This window comes from Notolepis coatsorum (genome assembly GCF_963971535.1).
Source record: "Notolepis coatsorum genome assembly, chromosome: 13".
Classification (NCBI taxonomy): domain Eukaryota; kingdom Metazoa; phylum Chordata; class Actinopteri; order Aulopiformes; family Paralepididae; genus Notolepis; species Notolepis coatsorum.
The window spans coordinates 70,222,293-70,238,451 of NC_140177.1; the positions used below are offsets into that span (position 1 = coordinate 70,222,293).

A 16,159-nucleotide genomic window follows, 5' to 3' on the forward strand; every position below is an offset into this window, starting at 1 on the left:
CTCCTCCTCCTCATCTCCTCTCCTTCCTCTCCTCTCCCTCCTCCTCCTCTCCTCTCCTCTTCCTCTCCTCTCCTCCCCTCTCCTCTCCTCTCCTCTCCTCTCCTCTCCCTCTCCTCTCCTCTCCTCTCCCTCCCTATCTTCTCTCATCTCCTCTCCACTCCTCCTCTCCTCTCCTTCTTTTCTTCTCTCCTCTCCTCTCCTCTCTCCTCTCCTCTCCTCTCCTCCCTCTCTCTCTCCTCTCCTCTCTCTCCCTCCTCTCCTCTCCTCTCCTCTCCTCTCTCCTCTCCTCTCCTCTCCACTCCTCTCTCCTCTCCTCTCCTCTCCTTCTCCCTCCTCTCCTCTCCTCCCTCTCCTCTCTCTCTCTCTCCTCTCTCTCCTCTCCTCTCCTCTCCTTCTCCTCTCCTTCCTCTCCTCTCTCTCTCCACTCCCTCTCTCTCTCCTCTCCTCCCCTCCTCTCCTCTCCTCCCTCTCCACTCCCTCTCCTCTCCTCTCCTCTTCTCTCCTCTCTCTCCTCTCCTCTCCTCTTCTCTTCCTCTCTCTCCCCTCCTCTCCTCTCTCCCTCTCTCTCTCCTCTCCTCCCTCTCTCCTCTCCTCTCCTCTCCTCTCCTCCTCCTCTCCTCTCCTCCACTCATCTCTTCTCTCTCTCTCCTCTCTCTTCTTCTCTCCTCTCTCCTCTCCTCTCTCTCTCTCTCTCTCTCTCTCTCTCTCTCTCTCCTCTCCTCTCCTCTCCTCTCCTCCCTCTCCTCTCCTTCTCCTCTCCTCTCTCCTCTCTCTCTCTCTCTCTCTCTCTCCTCTCCTCTCCTAAAGTTCAAGAACATCAACAAGGGGAGGAAGACAACATCATAGACTCCATGCTGCGTATGCTGGAGCAGTACAGCTCCAACCTGGAGGAGCTGATCAGGGAGAGAACAGAGGAGCTGGAGATCGAGAAACGAAAACAGAGAACTACTGACGCAGATGCTGCCTCCGTAAGTCAACACACACACATTTATATATATATACATATAACTGTACTGTACATTATACAACATATATATATACCCACGCATACTATACTGTACATTATACGACACACAAATTAACCCTTGTGTGGTGTTTACTACTGCTACTCATTTTCTGTGAAGAACATATAAAATAAATACACATGTCCATTGAGTGCAATAGCACTGTGCAGTTCCCCCCCCCCCCCCCCCCCTTACACATTTATATTACATACGTGGTGTTTGGGAAAGTGTGGAAATTGTTGGTGAAAACAAGTCATTGTATAATGTATAAACGTTGATGGCGGTATAGTAAAGAGAAGTCCAAACCATTGCATGAATCCATTATGGTGTAGGCTACCTGTGAGGTTTTGCCCGCTGCTCACCACCTTTTCCTCTGTTTCTTTTAAAGCCTACTGTTAGAAATTCCCTTCTCACTCACTCTCTCTAGCCCCCACCCTCTCGTTCTTTACTCTCGTTTCTCTCAGTGGCCACACCTGGACTATTATCAATTACCTCTCGCACCTGTGGTGGCAGGCTAATTAGTTCCCCTGTGGGCTTTAAATACCAGGGCTCTTCCCCTCGTTTCGGCGTGGGGTCGTGTGTATACTTGCCGAGTCATATTCTCTAAACATCTAGACTCTTTCGGGAGATCCTCTGTCTGCCTATGCTGTTTTATCTCCGGCGTGAGACGAGGTGCAAGCTTTGGCCACCTGTCGCCGTTTGCCTGGAGGGAGACATTGTACTGCGCTCTCTAATCCTCTACGGGAGGTATTCCAGTGTTCCACTCCAGACCAGCGCGCCAGATGCGCTCAAGCCTTCGTCTGCTGTCGCCGTAGCCTGGGAGGAGACTGTTCTGCGCTCCCTGTAACTTCCACGGAGGCACCCCAGCGTTCCACTGCAGACCCCAGCGCAGCTGTTCGTCCTGACGCACATCCAGACCAGCGCGCCAGATGCGCTCAAGCCTTCGTCTGCTGTCGCCGTAGCCTGTGGAGGAGACTGTTCTGCGCTCCCTGTAACTTCCACGGGAGGCACCCCAGCGTTCCACTGCAGACCCCAGCGCAGCTGTTCGTCCTGACGCACATCTAGACCAACGCGCATCTTCCGGACCCTCGGGCTTGGCACGCTCTCCAGTCACCACGCGCAACGGCATCTGCAAGGGCTTGGCACGCTCTCCAGTCACCAGCGCGCAACGCGCATCTTCAAGGGCTTGGCACGCTCTCCAGTCTCCAGCGCGCAACGCGCATCTTCAAGGGCTTGGCACGCTCTCCAGTCTCCAGCGCGCAACGCGCATCTTCAAGGGCTTGGCACGCTCTCCAGTCTCCAGCGCGCAACGCGCATCTTCCAAGATCCTCGTGCTTGGCACACTCCTCCTCGCAGACGCACCCCGATGCGTCTCTCGGTTCCGACGCGCACACCAAGGTGTGGCGCGCACTCTGTTCCTCGGCTCCGACAGCGGCTACCCGGTGGACGACACCCTCGCCACCGCCACTGTTCCGACGCGCACACCAAGGTGTGGCGCGCACTCTGTTCCTCGGCTCCGACAGCGGCTACCCGGTGGACGACACCCTCGCCACCGCCACTGTTCCGACGCGCACACCAAGGTGTGGCGCGCACTCTGTTCCTCGGCTCCGACAGTCGGCTACCCGGTGGACGACACCCTCGCCACCGCCACTGTTCCGACGCGCACACCAAGGTGTGGCGCGCACTCTGTTCCTCGGCTCCGACAGTCGGCTACCCGGTGGACGACACCCTCGCCACCGCCACTGTTCCAGCACTCTGTTCTTCGGCTCCGACAGCGGCTACCCGGTGGACGACACCCTCGCCACCGCCACTGTTCCAGCACTCTGTTCCTCAGCTCGGACAGCCAGCCACCCGGTGGCATGCCCTCGCCCCGCTGCTGTCCCTGTACCATTACGCATACGCCTGGGTGAGTTTTGATTGTGATGTCACTCACCCAGCGTAATGCTTTTTGCCCCCGTTCCCGCTGCTGTCCCTGTACCATTACGCATACGCCTGGGTGAGTTTTGATTGTGATGTCACTCACCAGCGTAATGCTTTTTGCCCCCGTTCCCGCTGCTGTCCCTGTACCATTACGCATACGCCTGGGTGAGTTTTGATTGTGATGTCACTCACCCAGCGTAATGCTTTTTGCCCCCGTTCCCGCTGCTGTCCCTGTACCTTTACGCATACGCCTGGGTGAGTTTGATTGTGATGTCACTCACTCAGCGTAATGCCTCTTGCCCCCGTTCCCGCTGCTGTCCCAGTACTTTACGCATACGCCTGGGTGAGTTTTGATTGTGATGTCACTCACTCAGCGTAATGCCTCTTGCCCCCGTCTCGCTGCTGTTCCTGTACCATTACGCATACGCCTGGGTGAGTTTTGATTGTGATGTCACTCACCCAGCGTATTGCCTCCTTTAGTTCTCACTTAGTTATTAGTTTGGACATTTCATCTCCCACTCTGTTTTGTTCTCCCTGGATATTATTTTGGACATTTCATCTCCCACTGTGTGTTTGTTCACACGAAGATAGTATTTACTTTGTTACTTTGTTATTTGGACTGTTCTGCATCTGCTCTGTTTGTTCCCTTTGAATATTAACCTCTCCTCTGTTCTGCAGAGCGGCCCAGATGTTTTCCCACCAGTCCCCTGTTCCTCCCTGTCCCCAGCCCGCCTCCGCGGTCCTCTGTCCCCAGTTCCTCCCTGTTCCCCAGCCCGCCTCCGCGGGCCTCAGTCCCCTCTGTCCCAAGTTCTCCCCTTCTAGTTCCAGCTAGTTCCTTGTCCCTAGTTCTCCTAGTCCCAGTTCTCCTGTTCCCTAGCTCTCCTTGTCCCGTCTTCTCCTAGTCTCTAGTTCCTCTGTTCCTTTACCTTCCCCTAGCGTTCCTTTAGATGTTTCCCCTAGCGTTCATTTAACCTTCCCTTAGTGTTCCCTTTCCTGCCCGCCTCTTAAGGCACCTTCCTTCCCTTCATATTATATTCCTGTATTTGTGATTCTCCCTTAAAGGGACAGTGCCCTTTTTCCCTGTTTTTTCCCTGTTGTTCAATAAATATCTGTTTCTTGGCAAACCATCATACCTGTCTTGTGTTGTGCGATTGGGGTCGGTTACAAACCATAACAGTACGACCCCACCAAATCGACGACCCCAGCCAGCACAGACGGTGTATGTTGAGTTTGCCTTTTTTTTCTTGTCCCCTCTAGCTCCCCTGTTAGCCCTGTTAGCTTCCCTGTTAGCCCAGTTTAGCTTCCTTGTTAGTCCTGTTTAGCTCCCTTGTTAGCCTGTTTCTCCCCTGTTTAGCTTGTTAGTCTCCCCGGTTAGCTCCCCTGTTTGCTTCCCGTTTTGCCCTGTTTGACCCCCCTGTAGCTAGCCATGCCCTGGCAGCTAACCCAGTCCCTCAGCAGAGCCCCTGTCTGCTAGCTTAGCCCCGGCTGCTAGCACAGCCTCTATGTTTATGCAGCCCTTGCTGCTGGCATAGGCCCTGTAGCTAGCCATGCCCTGGCGGCTAACCCAGTCCCTCGGCAGAGCCCCGGTCTGCTAGCTTGGCCCCGGCTGTTAGCACAGCCTCTATGTTAATGCAGCCTTGCAGCTGGCATAGGCCCTGTAGCTAGCCAGGCCCAAGCAGCTAACCCGGTCCCTCTGCATGGCCTCCACTTTTTTGTGTAGTTTTTCCCACTGCTAGGACTGCCCTTTCAGCTAGCAAGGTCAGTTTATTCTCACACAGCTAGGACTGTCCTTCCAGCTAGCTTGTGCTCTCATGCTGGTCCAGCCCTGTCTGCCAGCCTAGCTCCGGCAGCTAGCGCAGCCTCTATGTTGATGTAGCAGTACAGCTAGCATAGGCCCTGTAGCTATCAGTGCCCTGGCAGCTAACCTTCCCTCTGCTAGCCCTTTCCCGGTGCTTCCATGGTTACCCCTTAGCTACCCTGCTCGCCCCTCAGTTCCTCTAGACCAGTTCTCTAGACCAGTTCTCTAGACCAGTTCTCTAAACCAGTTCTCTAGGCCAGTTCTCTTGCCCAGTTCGCTAGACTAGTTCTCTAGACCCAGTTCCTCTAGACCAGTTCCCCCAGTTGCCCCTCTGCTACCCTAGTTACCCCTCGGCGACCCTGTTTCTTTTGCTAGCCCCACTCTTGTGGTGGCTTCCCCTGCTGGCTTGGCCAGTACCTCTTGTTTTGCCCCCTGCCACTCTGTCTGTATTTGTTTTGGGTCGCCAGGTGGCTCCCGTTGAGGGGGGGGTACTGTGAGGTTTTGCCCGCTGCTCACCACCTTTTCTCTGTTTCTTTAAAGCCTACTGTTAGAAATTCCCTTCTCACTCACTCTCTCTAGCCCCCACCCTCTCGTTCTTTACTCTCGTTTACTCTCAGTGGCCACACCTGGACTATTATCAATTACCTCTCGCACCTGTGGTGGCAGGCTAATTAGTTCCCCTGTGGGCTTTAAATACCAGGGCTCTTCCCCTCGTTTCGGCGTGGGGTCGTGTTGTATACTTGCCGAGTCATATTCTCTAAACATCTAGACTCTTTCGGGAGATCCTCTGTCTGCCTATGCTGTTTTATCTCCGGCGTGAGACGAGGTGCAAGCTTTGGCCACCTGTCGCCGTTTGCCTGGAGGGAGACATTGTACTGCGCTCTCTAATCCTCTACGGGAGGTATTCCAGTGTTCCACTCCAGACCAGCGCGCCAGATGCGCTCAAGCCTTCGTCTGCTGTCGCCGTAGCCTGTGGAGGAGACTGTTCTGCGCTCCCTGTAACTTCCACGGGAGGCACCCCAGCGTTCCACTGCAGACCCCAGCGCAGCTGTTCGTCCTGACGCACATCCAGACCAGCGCGCCAGATGCGCTCAAGCCTTCGTCTGCTGTCGCCGTAGCCTGTGGAGGAGACTGTTCTGCGCTCCCTGTAACTTCCACGGGAGGCACCCCAGCGTTCCACTGCAGACCCCAGCGCAGCTGTTCGTCCTGACGCACATCTAGACCAACGCGCATCTTCCGGACCCTCGGGCTTGGCACGCTCTCCAGTCACCAGCGCGCAACGCGCATCTGCAAGGGCTTGGCACGCTCTCCAGTCACCAGCGCGCAACGCGCATCTTCAAGGGCTTGGCACGCTCTCCAGTCTCCAGCGCGCAACGCGCATCTTCAAGGGCTTGGCACGCTCTCCAGTCTCCAGCGCGCAACGCGCATCTTCAAGGGCTTGGCACGCTCTCCAGTCTCCAGCGCGCAACGCGCATCTTCCAAAGATCCTCGTGCTTGGCACACTCCTCCTCGCAGACGCACCCCGATGCGTCTCTCGGTTCCGACGCGCACACCAAGGTGTGGCGCGCACTCTGTTCCTCGGCTCCGACAGCGGCTACCCGGTGGACGACACCCTCGCCACCGCCACTGTTCCGACGCGCACACCAAGGTGTGGCGCGCACTCTGTTCCTCGGCTCCGACAGCGGCTACCCGGTGGACGACACCCTCGCCACCGCCACTGTTCCGACGCGCACACCAAGGTGTGGCGCGCACTCTGTTCCTCGGCTCCGACAGTCGGCTACCCGGTGGACGACACCCTCGCCACCGCCACTGTTCCGACGCGCACACCAAGGTGTGGCGCGCACTCTGTTCCTCGGCTCCGACAGTCGGCTACCCGGTGGACGACACCCTCGCCACCGCCACTGTTCCAGCACTCTGTTCTTCGGCTCCGACAGCGGCTACCCGGTGGACGACACCCTCGCCACCGCCACTGTTCCAGCACTCTGTTCCTCGGCTCGGACAGCCAGCCACCCGGTGGCGATGCCCTCGCCCCGCTGCTGTCCCTGTACCATTACGCATACGCCTGGGTGAGTTTTGATTGTGATGTCACTCACCCAGCGTAATGCTTTTTGCCCCCGTTCCCGCTGCTGTCCCTGTACCATTACGCATACGCCTGGGTGAGTTTTGATTGTGATGTCACTCACCCAGCGTAATGCTTTTTGCCCCCGTTCCCGCTGCTGTCCCTGTACCATTACGCATACGCCTGGGTGAGTTTTGATTGTGATGTCACTCACCCAGCGTAATGCTTTTTGCCCCCGTTCCCGCTGCTGTCCCTGTACCTTTACGCATACGCCTGGGTGAGTTTTGATTGTGATGTCACTCACTCAGCGTAATGCCTCTTGCCCCCGTTCCCGCTGCTGTCCCAGTACCTTTACGCATACGCCTGGGTGAGTTTTGATTGTGATGTCACTCACTCAGCGTAATGCCTCTTGCCCCCGTCTCGCTGCTGTTCCTGTACCATTACGCATACGCCTGGGTGAGTTTTGATTGTGATGTCACTCACCCAGCGTATTGCCTCCTTTAGTTCTCACTTAGTTATTAGTTTGGACATTTCATCTCCCACTCTGTTTTGTTCTCTCGTGGATATTATTTTGGACATTTCATCTCCCACTGTGTGTTTGTTCACACGAAGATAGTATTTACTTTGTTACTTTGTTATTTGGACTGTTCTGCATCTGCTCTGTTTGTTCCCTTTGAATATTAACCCTCTCCTCTGTTCTGCAGAGCGGCCCAGATGTTTTCCCACCAGTCCCCTGTTCCTCCCTGTCCCCAGCCCGCCTCCGCGGTCCTCTGTCCCCAGTTCCTCCCTGTTCCCCAGCCCGCCTCCGCGGGCCTCAGTCCCCTCTGTCCCAAGTTCTCCCCTTCTAGTTCCAGCTAGTTCCTTGTCCCTAGTTCTCCTAGTCCCCAGTTCTCCTGTTCCCTAGCTCTCCTTGTCCCGTCTTCTCCTAGTCTCTAGTTCCTCTGTTCCTTTAACCTTCCCCTAGCGTTCCTTTAGATGTTTCCCCTAGCGTTCATTTAACCTTCCCTTAGTGTTCCCTTTCCTGCCCGCCTCTTAAAGGCACCTTCCTTCCCCTCATATTATATTCCTGTATTTGTGATTCTCCCTTAAAGGGACAGTGCCCTTTTTCCCTGTTTTTTCCCTGTTGTTCAATAAATATCTGTTTCTTGGCAAACCATCATACCTGTCTTGTGTTGTGCGATTGGGGTCGGTTACAAACCATAACACTACCTTAATACCATAATATAGGAGTGTGAATCACCAAAGGCTCCATGATATGATATTATACCAATATTGTGATATCACGATATTGCAATATATTGTCATTTATTAGCTTTTTTCAACTGCAAATGGTGTGCCCAATGGAAAACATTTGCAATAAAATAATATATACTGTACATCATCTATTCACCTCACTCCAATAATTTTTTGTGTCAAGTAAAAATACCAATAAGAATATATAGCCGCAAGCGGCAATCAATGGGTTTCAAGCCAATATTGATCATTAGGATCGCAAAATAATTTCACAGACGCGGTTCAGCAGTGTTATGAAATATGTCCTGCAAGTTTTGTAATGTTTGGATAAGAAAACGTTGAAATTAAGGCTGTCAATCGATTAAAATATTTAATCTGATTAATCACATGATTGTCCATAGTTAACTCGCGATTAATCGCAAATTAATCACATCTTTTTTATCTGTTCTAAATCTACCTAAAACGGATCTTTTTCTAGTTTAAATTTCTTGCTTTATGCAGCCATTTAACACAAAAGGATGACCCTCATGCATTGCAAATTTGCATCAAATTCAAAACAAGAGTGATGCACAAAATAACTTAAAAGAAAATAATAATTTAAAACAATGATTAAAGTGTGCATGAAATAATAGGGGAAAGAAAACACACTGGCTCCCCATTGCTGCACGTATCCGCTTCAAGGCCCTCGACCTAGCATACCGTGCGGCAAAGGGAACCGCTCCCGCCTACCTCCGGTCAATGCCCCTTCAGCCCTTGCAACCTCCTTCGACAAGCTCTGTCCCCTCGTTGAGAAACCTGCCCGCCGTTCCCCACCCAGTCCATGGCTGACAGATCCAGTGAGAGAACAAAGACAGGTCCTGAGAGCAGCTGAAAGGAAGTATAGAAAGTCACGCCTCACTGCTGACATCGACACATATCACAACCTCTTGTTAACATTCTCCAAAACCATTACTAATGCCAAAGCTTCTTTCTTTCACCATAGGATCGAGGCCTCTGCCAAGAATCTTCGCAAACTGCATGCTACCATGTCCTCCCTCCTCACTCCCCCCCCACCCCCCCCTCCCTCATCTTTCTCTGCCGAAGACTTTGCGATCTTCTTTGAGGAAAAAGTGGAGAACATCCGCAGCTCCTTCTCCCAACCCCCACCCATTCCAAATGCTGAATCGAGAACCTCATCCTTCACTCTGTCATCTTTCTCTCCCATTACAGAAGCCGAGACCCTGACACTGGTAACGTCGAACCGTCCGACTACATGCCAGCTGGACCGGCTACCTTCCCCACTCCTCCAGTCCATAGCACCAGACATCCTCCCATTCCTAACTGCAACCATCAACTCCTCACTCAACTCGGGGGTGGTCCCCACCTCCCTAAAACAAGCCAGAGTCACGCCCCTCATAAAAAAACCATCCCTGAACCCTACCGTCATAGGCAACTACCGTCCTGTCTCTCTTCTCTCCTTCCTTTCTAAAACACTTGAACGTGCTGTATCCAACCAACTTACTGCTTATCTCTTACAGAATGACCTCCTAGACCCTAATCAGTCAGGCTTCAGGACTGGTCACTCCACAGAGACAGCCCTCATTGCGGTCACAGAGGCACTTCACTTAGCAAAAGCGAAAGGCCTCTCCTCTGTCCTGATTCTCCTAGATCTATCTGCAGCCTTCGACACAGTCAACCACCAGATCCTCCTCGCGGCCCTCGCAGGAATGGGAGTGGCTGGCTCTGCGCTGACATGGTTGTCATCATACCTCAATGACCGCTCCTACCAAGTGTCATGGAGAGGGACCCTGTCGGCCACCCGCCCCCTGCGGACGGGTGTCCCCCAGGGCTCGGTTTTAGGACCCCTTCTCTTCTCCCTCTACACTAAATCACTGGGTAACATTATCACGTCTCATGGCTTCTCCTACCACTGTTATGCCGACGATACTCAACTCTTCTCTCCTCTCCCTCCCCTCAGATATCCACGTCTCTGAGCGGATCTCGGCCTGTCTGTCCGACTCTCCGCCTGGATGACGACCAACCACCTCAAACTGAACCTAAGCAAAACAGAATTGCTCCACCTGCCGGCCAAATCCTCCCCCTGACCGACCTTTCCATCACAGTCGAGAATGCAGCTGTGACCGCGTCCCCGACCGCCAAGAACCTTGGTGTTGTCCTCGACGACCAGTTGAACTTCTCTGCTCACATCGCAGCGACAACCAGAACCTGCCGATTCCTCCTGAGCAACGTCAGAAGGATACGCCCCTTCCTGACAAAAGAAGCCACCCAACTCCTCGTCCAATCAACAGTCATCTCCCGCCTCGACTACTGCAACGCACTGCTCGCTGGCCTCCGGCCACTGCCACTAAGCCTCTTCAACTCATTCAGAACGCAGCGGCCCGCCTGATCTCAAACCTACCGAAGTCGGCCCATGTCACCCCACTTCTTAGGGACCTGCACTGGCTCCCCATTGCTGCACGAATCCGCTTCAAGGCCCTTGACCTAGCATACCGTGCGGCAAAGGAACTGCTCCCGCCTACCTCCGGTCAATGGTCTCTAACTACACCCCTCAAGACCCCTACGCTCTGCATCTTCTGGCCGCCTCAGACCTACTCCTATCCAAGCTCCGGGAGGGTCATCAAAGAGAAGTCGCCTATTCTCAGTCCTTGCCCCACAATGGTGGAATGAACTACCCACCCCAGTTAGGACAGCCGAAACACGTCCAATCTTTCGCCGTCGACTAAAGACTCACTTCTTCAACCATTATCTGAATTAATAAAAAAAAAAAAAAAAAAAAAAAAAAATCTAACCCTAACTAACCATACTGTCATGCACTTGTCCTAATAAACTAACCTACACTGTAGCACTCAACACTTTGATGAACATTGTTACTCAGCTGATAGAGTTGTGCTCTTCCTGATGGCTTGTCGTACAGAACTTGTAAGTCGCTTTGGATAAAAGCGTCAGCTAAATGACTAAATGTAAATGGTCTCTAACTACACACCCTCAAGACCCCTACGCTCTGCATCTTCTGGCCGCCTCAGATCTACTCCTATCCAAGCTCCCGGAGGGTCATCAAAGAGAAGCCGCCTATTCTCAGTCCTTGCCCCACAATGGTGGAATGAACTACCCATCCCAGTCAGGACAGCCGAATCCCGTCCAATCTTTCGCCGTCGACTAAAGACTCACTTCTTCACCATTATCTGAAATGATAAAAAAAAAAAAAAAAATCTAACCCCGACTAACCTTAATGTCATGCACTTGTCCTAATAAACTAACCTACACTGTAACACGCAACACTTTGATGAACATTGTTACTCAGCTGATAGAGTTATACCCTTCTTGCTGTCTTGTCGCACAGAACTTGTAAGTCGCTTTGGATAAAAGCGTCAGCTAAATGACTAAATGTAAAAATGTAAAATGTAAAACGTTAGGAACTTGTTACATTCACCCATAAGGCTGAGGACTCACCCCCCCCCCCTCTCTCTCTTTCTCTCTCTCTCTCTCTCTCTCTCTCTCTCTCTCTCTCTCTCTCTCTCTCTCTCTCTCTCTCTCTCTCTCTCTCTCTCTCTCTCTCTCTCACACGCACACTCTCCCAGCTCTTTCTCTCTTTCCCCTTCCTCATCTCTCTCACCCCCCTCTCTCTCTTGTCTGTTTGCCTTGTCTGCCTGTCTTGTCTGTCTGTCTGTATGTGTATCTGTCTGTTTGTCTTGTCCTTCTGCCTGTATCTGTCTGCATGTTTATCCTTCTGTCTACCTGTCTGTCCTCTCTCTCTCTCTCTCTCTCTCTCTCTCTCTCTCTCTCTCTCTCTCTCTCTCTCTCTCTCTCTCTCTCTCTCTCTCTCTCTCTCTATCTCTCTCTTGCTCTCTCTTGCTCTCTCTTGCTCTCTCTCGCTCTCTCTCTCTCGCTCTTTCTCTCAAACACACACACACACACACACTTTGAGTCAGAAACAAACATAGTATCAATGAGAGTATCAATAATACACCTGAGTGAAGTCTAGTAAAAAACAATAATTGTAATGTAATTTTTAGGGTATGTTTTGTCGATGATTGGCCTAACGGTTGTTAACTTGCATCTATATACAGTATACGCTGAGCCACGCCTTCTTGAAGTGAATTGGTTAATATCGTGAAAACTAAAAAAAAATATATCAACAATCCTCATGCTAACTTTAATAAGCTTCATCCAATAATGTTCCACAGCAAACATGGTAGCAATCAGCCATATTGTTTAGGAGGAGTTGTCAAAATTATGTTTTACATCAAAATCCCAAATTGCACTTGGTGCTTGAAGCCCTAATAAGGACCATAAAGGCTGTGCTCCTCTCAGGTCGGTGGCTGCGGCGCTGAAGGCGGGCTGCACGGTGCAGCCAGAGCACTTCCACAGCGTCAGCCTCTACTTCAGCGACATTGTGGGCTTCACCACCATCTCCGCCAACAGCGAGCCCATCGAGGTGGTGGACCTCCTGAATGACCTGTACACCATATTTGACGCCATCATAGGAAGCCATGACGTCTATAAGGTAGACTGTGTGTCAGTGGCGGCCGGTACATTCTTCTCCATGAGGGGCGCTATACCAAACATTTTTGCAAACATGTACCACGCATTGGCGAATATTTAATTAGCAGGGGTGTAAAGTACTTGAGTAATTGTACTTCGTTACAATACTTAAGTACTGTTTTGGGGGATTTGTAAGTATTATTAGGTTTGTATACTTTGTACTTTTACTCCATTACATTTCAGAGAAAAAAAACATACTTTTTACTCCTTACATTTAAAATGCAGACCTACAAAGTACAAAGTACAAATCTCACAGGTCCAACCATTTTAATTAGTATATTTGAATTGTTTATCTGGCCGAACTAACGTTAACGTTATTAATCCTGCAACCGCAGGTAAACAGCCAATCAAATCCCCATCAATGGAAAATGAACCCGCCCATACCCATGCTGATTGGTCCTTGTGCAACACTAGAAAGCAGGGATCTTTGATTAAACACCTGCTATCAGAAGAATAGACAGTCAGCTCCGCATTATGCTGTGGTTAATATTGTGATATTATTCAGGGTACTCCAGTATTCTGTCTTTAATATTGTGATATTATTCAGGGTACTCCAGTATTCTGTCTTTAATATTGTGATATTATTCAGGGTACTCCAGTATTCGGTCTTTAATATTGTGATATTATTCAGGGTACTCCAGTATTCTGGCTTTAATATTGTGATATTATTCAGGATAATCCAGTATGCTGTGGTTAATATTGTGATATTATTCAGGATACATCATTCTGTTTTTAATATTGTGATATTATTCATGCTGTGATGTGAATGCCGTCCATGTTAGTTTACCTTCAATGGAGAAGTGCATTAAATAATTTTAATGCAAAAAAAGTGTCCTCTGTTCTTTCATTTCAGCATTGTCTATCGCATAACACATTCCATTGTGGGCAGAGTGTATGCTTGGTTTCATTCCAGCCTTGCCATTCCAGTTGATGATTTCACTAATTGGCTCACCTCTTCAACTAACTTACCTGGTGCAATGTATAGTTAAAATGAAAACTTGGCCCACGATGGAATGAGTTTGAGACCCCTGGTCTATCCCTTTAAAATAAAATGTACTTTTACTTTTTAGTACTTAAGTACATTTAAAAGTAGGACTTTTTTACTTTTACTCAAGTGTGTTTTTAGCCAGATACTTTGACTTTTACTTGAGTCAGATTTTGAGACGGTACCCATACTTTCACTTAAGTATAATTTCTGGGTACTTTTTACACCCCTGTTAATTAGGTACAACTATCACCATTGCCATCAATCAATATATGATCACAGTCAGTCAAATGCAGCCACGCTTCCAATATGCCCTACACAAACAGAGAGAGAGTGAGAGAGAGAGAGAGAGAGAGAGAGAGAGAGAGAGAGAGAGAGAGAGAGAGAGAGAGAGAGAGAGAGAGAGAGAGAGAGAGAGAGAGAGAGAGAGAGAGAGAGAGAGAGAGAGATCGCAACTCTCACTTGTTAAGTTGAAACGCACAGTGGTCCAGCAGGCAGAAGGGCTTGATAAAGTATATCCACTGTCCAGACTGTGTTGATGTCCATCCATGTCCACTGCTTCCATATAGCTTCTTGTTAGCCTTTGTTGATGTCCATCCATGTCCACTGCATCCATATATAGCTTCTTGTTAGCCTTAGGCAACAAGTACTGTGTGAGTGACGAGCTGTGTCTTTGCCCATTTCCGCGTCGAACAGCCTGCAAACTACCTGGCGTTCCTATCGCCCTGCTCTAAGACAAACTCTAACCTTAACCAACTTTGAAAGAGTGCCTAAGCTTAACCGTCGAAAGAACTTGCCGTCATGCTCTAAGACAAAGTGTGACTGCATCACAACAACACAACAGCTAGCATCGAGTAACTATCTACTAACCAGAAACTGGCGTCGGCCAATCAGAGAGAGCGTCTCCGAGAAATGCGGCTACGGAAAGTCTCGACGCTGCTGCTTATATGATAATAGATCGCTTGGAAAACCGCCCGGCTTCCATCATAATACATCATATTTCAACGCACAGAGCGTTACGCACTGATTGGCTGCGACGGATACAGCGATGAAACCAGTGCACGGCGTGCACGCCCACTGTAAGCGCTATTGCGTCTAGCCCGAGAGAAATGCGGCTACGGGTTGCCCGAGAGAAATGCGGCTGTTCATGAAAACAATTATTTATATTTGATATATTAACGTTATATTGTGCATTGGAAACACAAACATACTTAAAATGAGTAAATATTGAAGGGCGGCTACATGGCGTAGTGGGCAAGGCGCTCGCCACAAAATTCTGGAGACGCTGGGCTCGTCAGTTCGAGCCCAGCGCTCCACATTTGCTTTCAGTTTAGCTGGTCGTCCGTACTAATACACATTGGCCGTATTAGGGGGTGGGAAATTGATGGGTGGGGATCGGGCGTTGTGGACAGCGACTCCTACAGGTCGGTTGGTGCGCCTGCGCAGTAGAATCAAGAAGTGTCGGGGGCAGCGTGAGCCTCCCACGCGTTACTCCTCGCCACTGAGAGATCGAGCTGCGCAGGTGAAAAGATGCGACTGCTGTTACCTCAAGTACCGGAGGGGACTTGTGCTATGTATGACTTAGTCCACATTGCAGCCGGCTTGTGGGAGGCAAGAAACAGCGTCCGTGACAGCGGAGGGTTGAATTGGATGATACGAAATTGGGATGGGAGAAAATATAGAAAATGGGAGAAAAAGTGGATCAAAAATAAAATGAGTAAATATTATTCATTTTAAACATGTTTATATTATTTATAGGGCTATAAAAATAAGCAGGGAGGGCGGCGCTCTAGCGCCCCCATTGACCAGCCGCCACTGCTGTGTGTGTGTGTGTGTGTGTGTGTGTGTGTGTGTGTGTGTGTGTGTGTGTGTGTGTGTGTGTGTGTGTGTGTGTGTGTGTGTGTGTGTGTGTGTGTGTGTGTGTGTGTGTGTGTGTGTGTGTGTTTATTCTACCTGTTCTACCTCTTGTCTATATTCTATGCCTTTTGAATCTGTTTATAGACAGTATTTATTTAATTCTGGCTGGAGAGTCATTATCTTGGTTATATTTCATGTATGGCTTTGCGCTCTGCCCTATTGGAACTGTCCCTTTAATCATGAAAACTTTCAACCGCATGTACGCTCCTCACCTGCCTGGCCACGCCCACATCCGCTCATACATAAGCGGGCCGCGTGTTGCTTTTTAACAGCGGAGGAGTGCAAGAATGTGACAATGTGACCATGTGACCGCGGCAGCGCGAGAGAGCGGCAGTGCGGAAATAGGCTGTCTATTGCCATTCTCTAAGACAAACGCTAACCTTAACCAGCTCCTTAACAGCGCCTAAACTTAACCTTTCTAACCTTAACCAACTCCGAAACAATGCCTAACCTTAACCTTAACCTTAACCATGCCTAACCTTAACCTTAACCATAGAAAGAATATTGCCATTCTCTAAGACAAACTCTAACCTTAACCAGCTCCTTAACAGCGCCTAAACTTAACCTTTCTAACCTTAACCAACTCCGAAACAATGCCTAACCTTAACCTTAACCTTAACCATGCCTAACCTTAACCGGCGAAAGAATACATGTTAAAAAAAATAAAATAAAAAAAATGTATGGGATTCGAACTTGAAACC

At 50.2% G+C, this 16,159-nt stretch overlaps 1 protein-coding gene across 1 annotated transcript in view; it reads left to right on the top strand.

Annotated features, from left to right (window-relative positions):
- gc2 (guanylyl cyclase 2) overlaps window positions 1–16,159 on the top strand; it is a gene marked incomplete at both ends in the record, with an annotated part of 94,625 nt that overhangs the window by 57,221 nt on the left and 21,245 nt on the right. Inside the window, 4 exon segments of the mRNA XM_084327698.1 lie at window positions 808–832; window positions 835–937; window positions 939–968; window positions 12,326–12,518. Coding sequence (XP_084183824.1) covers window positions 808–832; window positions 835–937; window positions 939–968; window positions 12,326–12,518 — 351 coding nt within the window.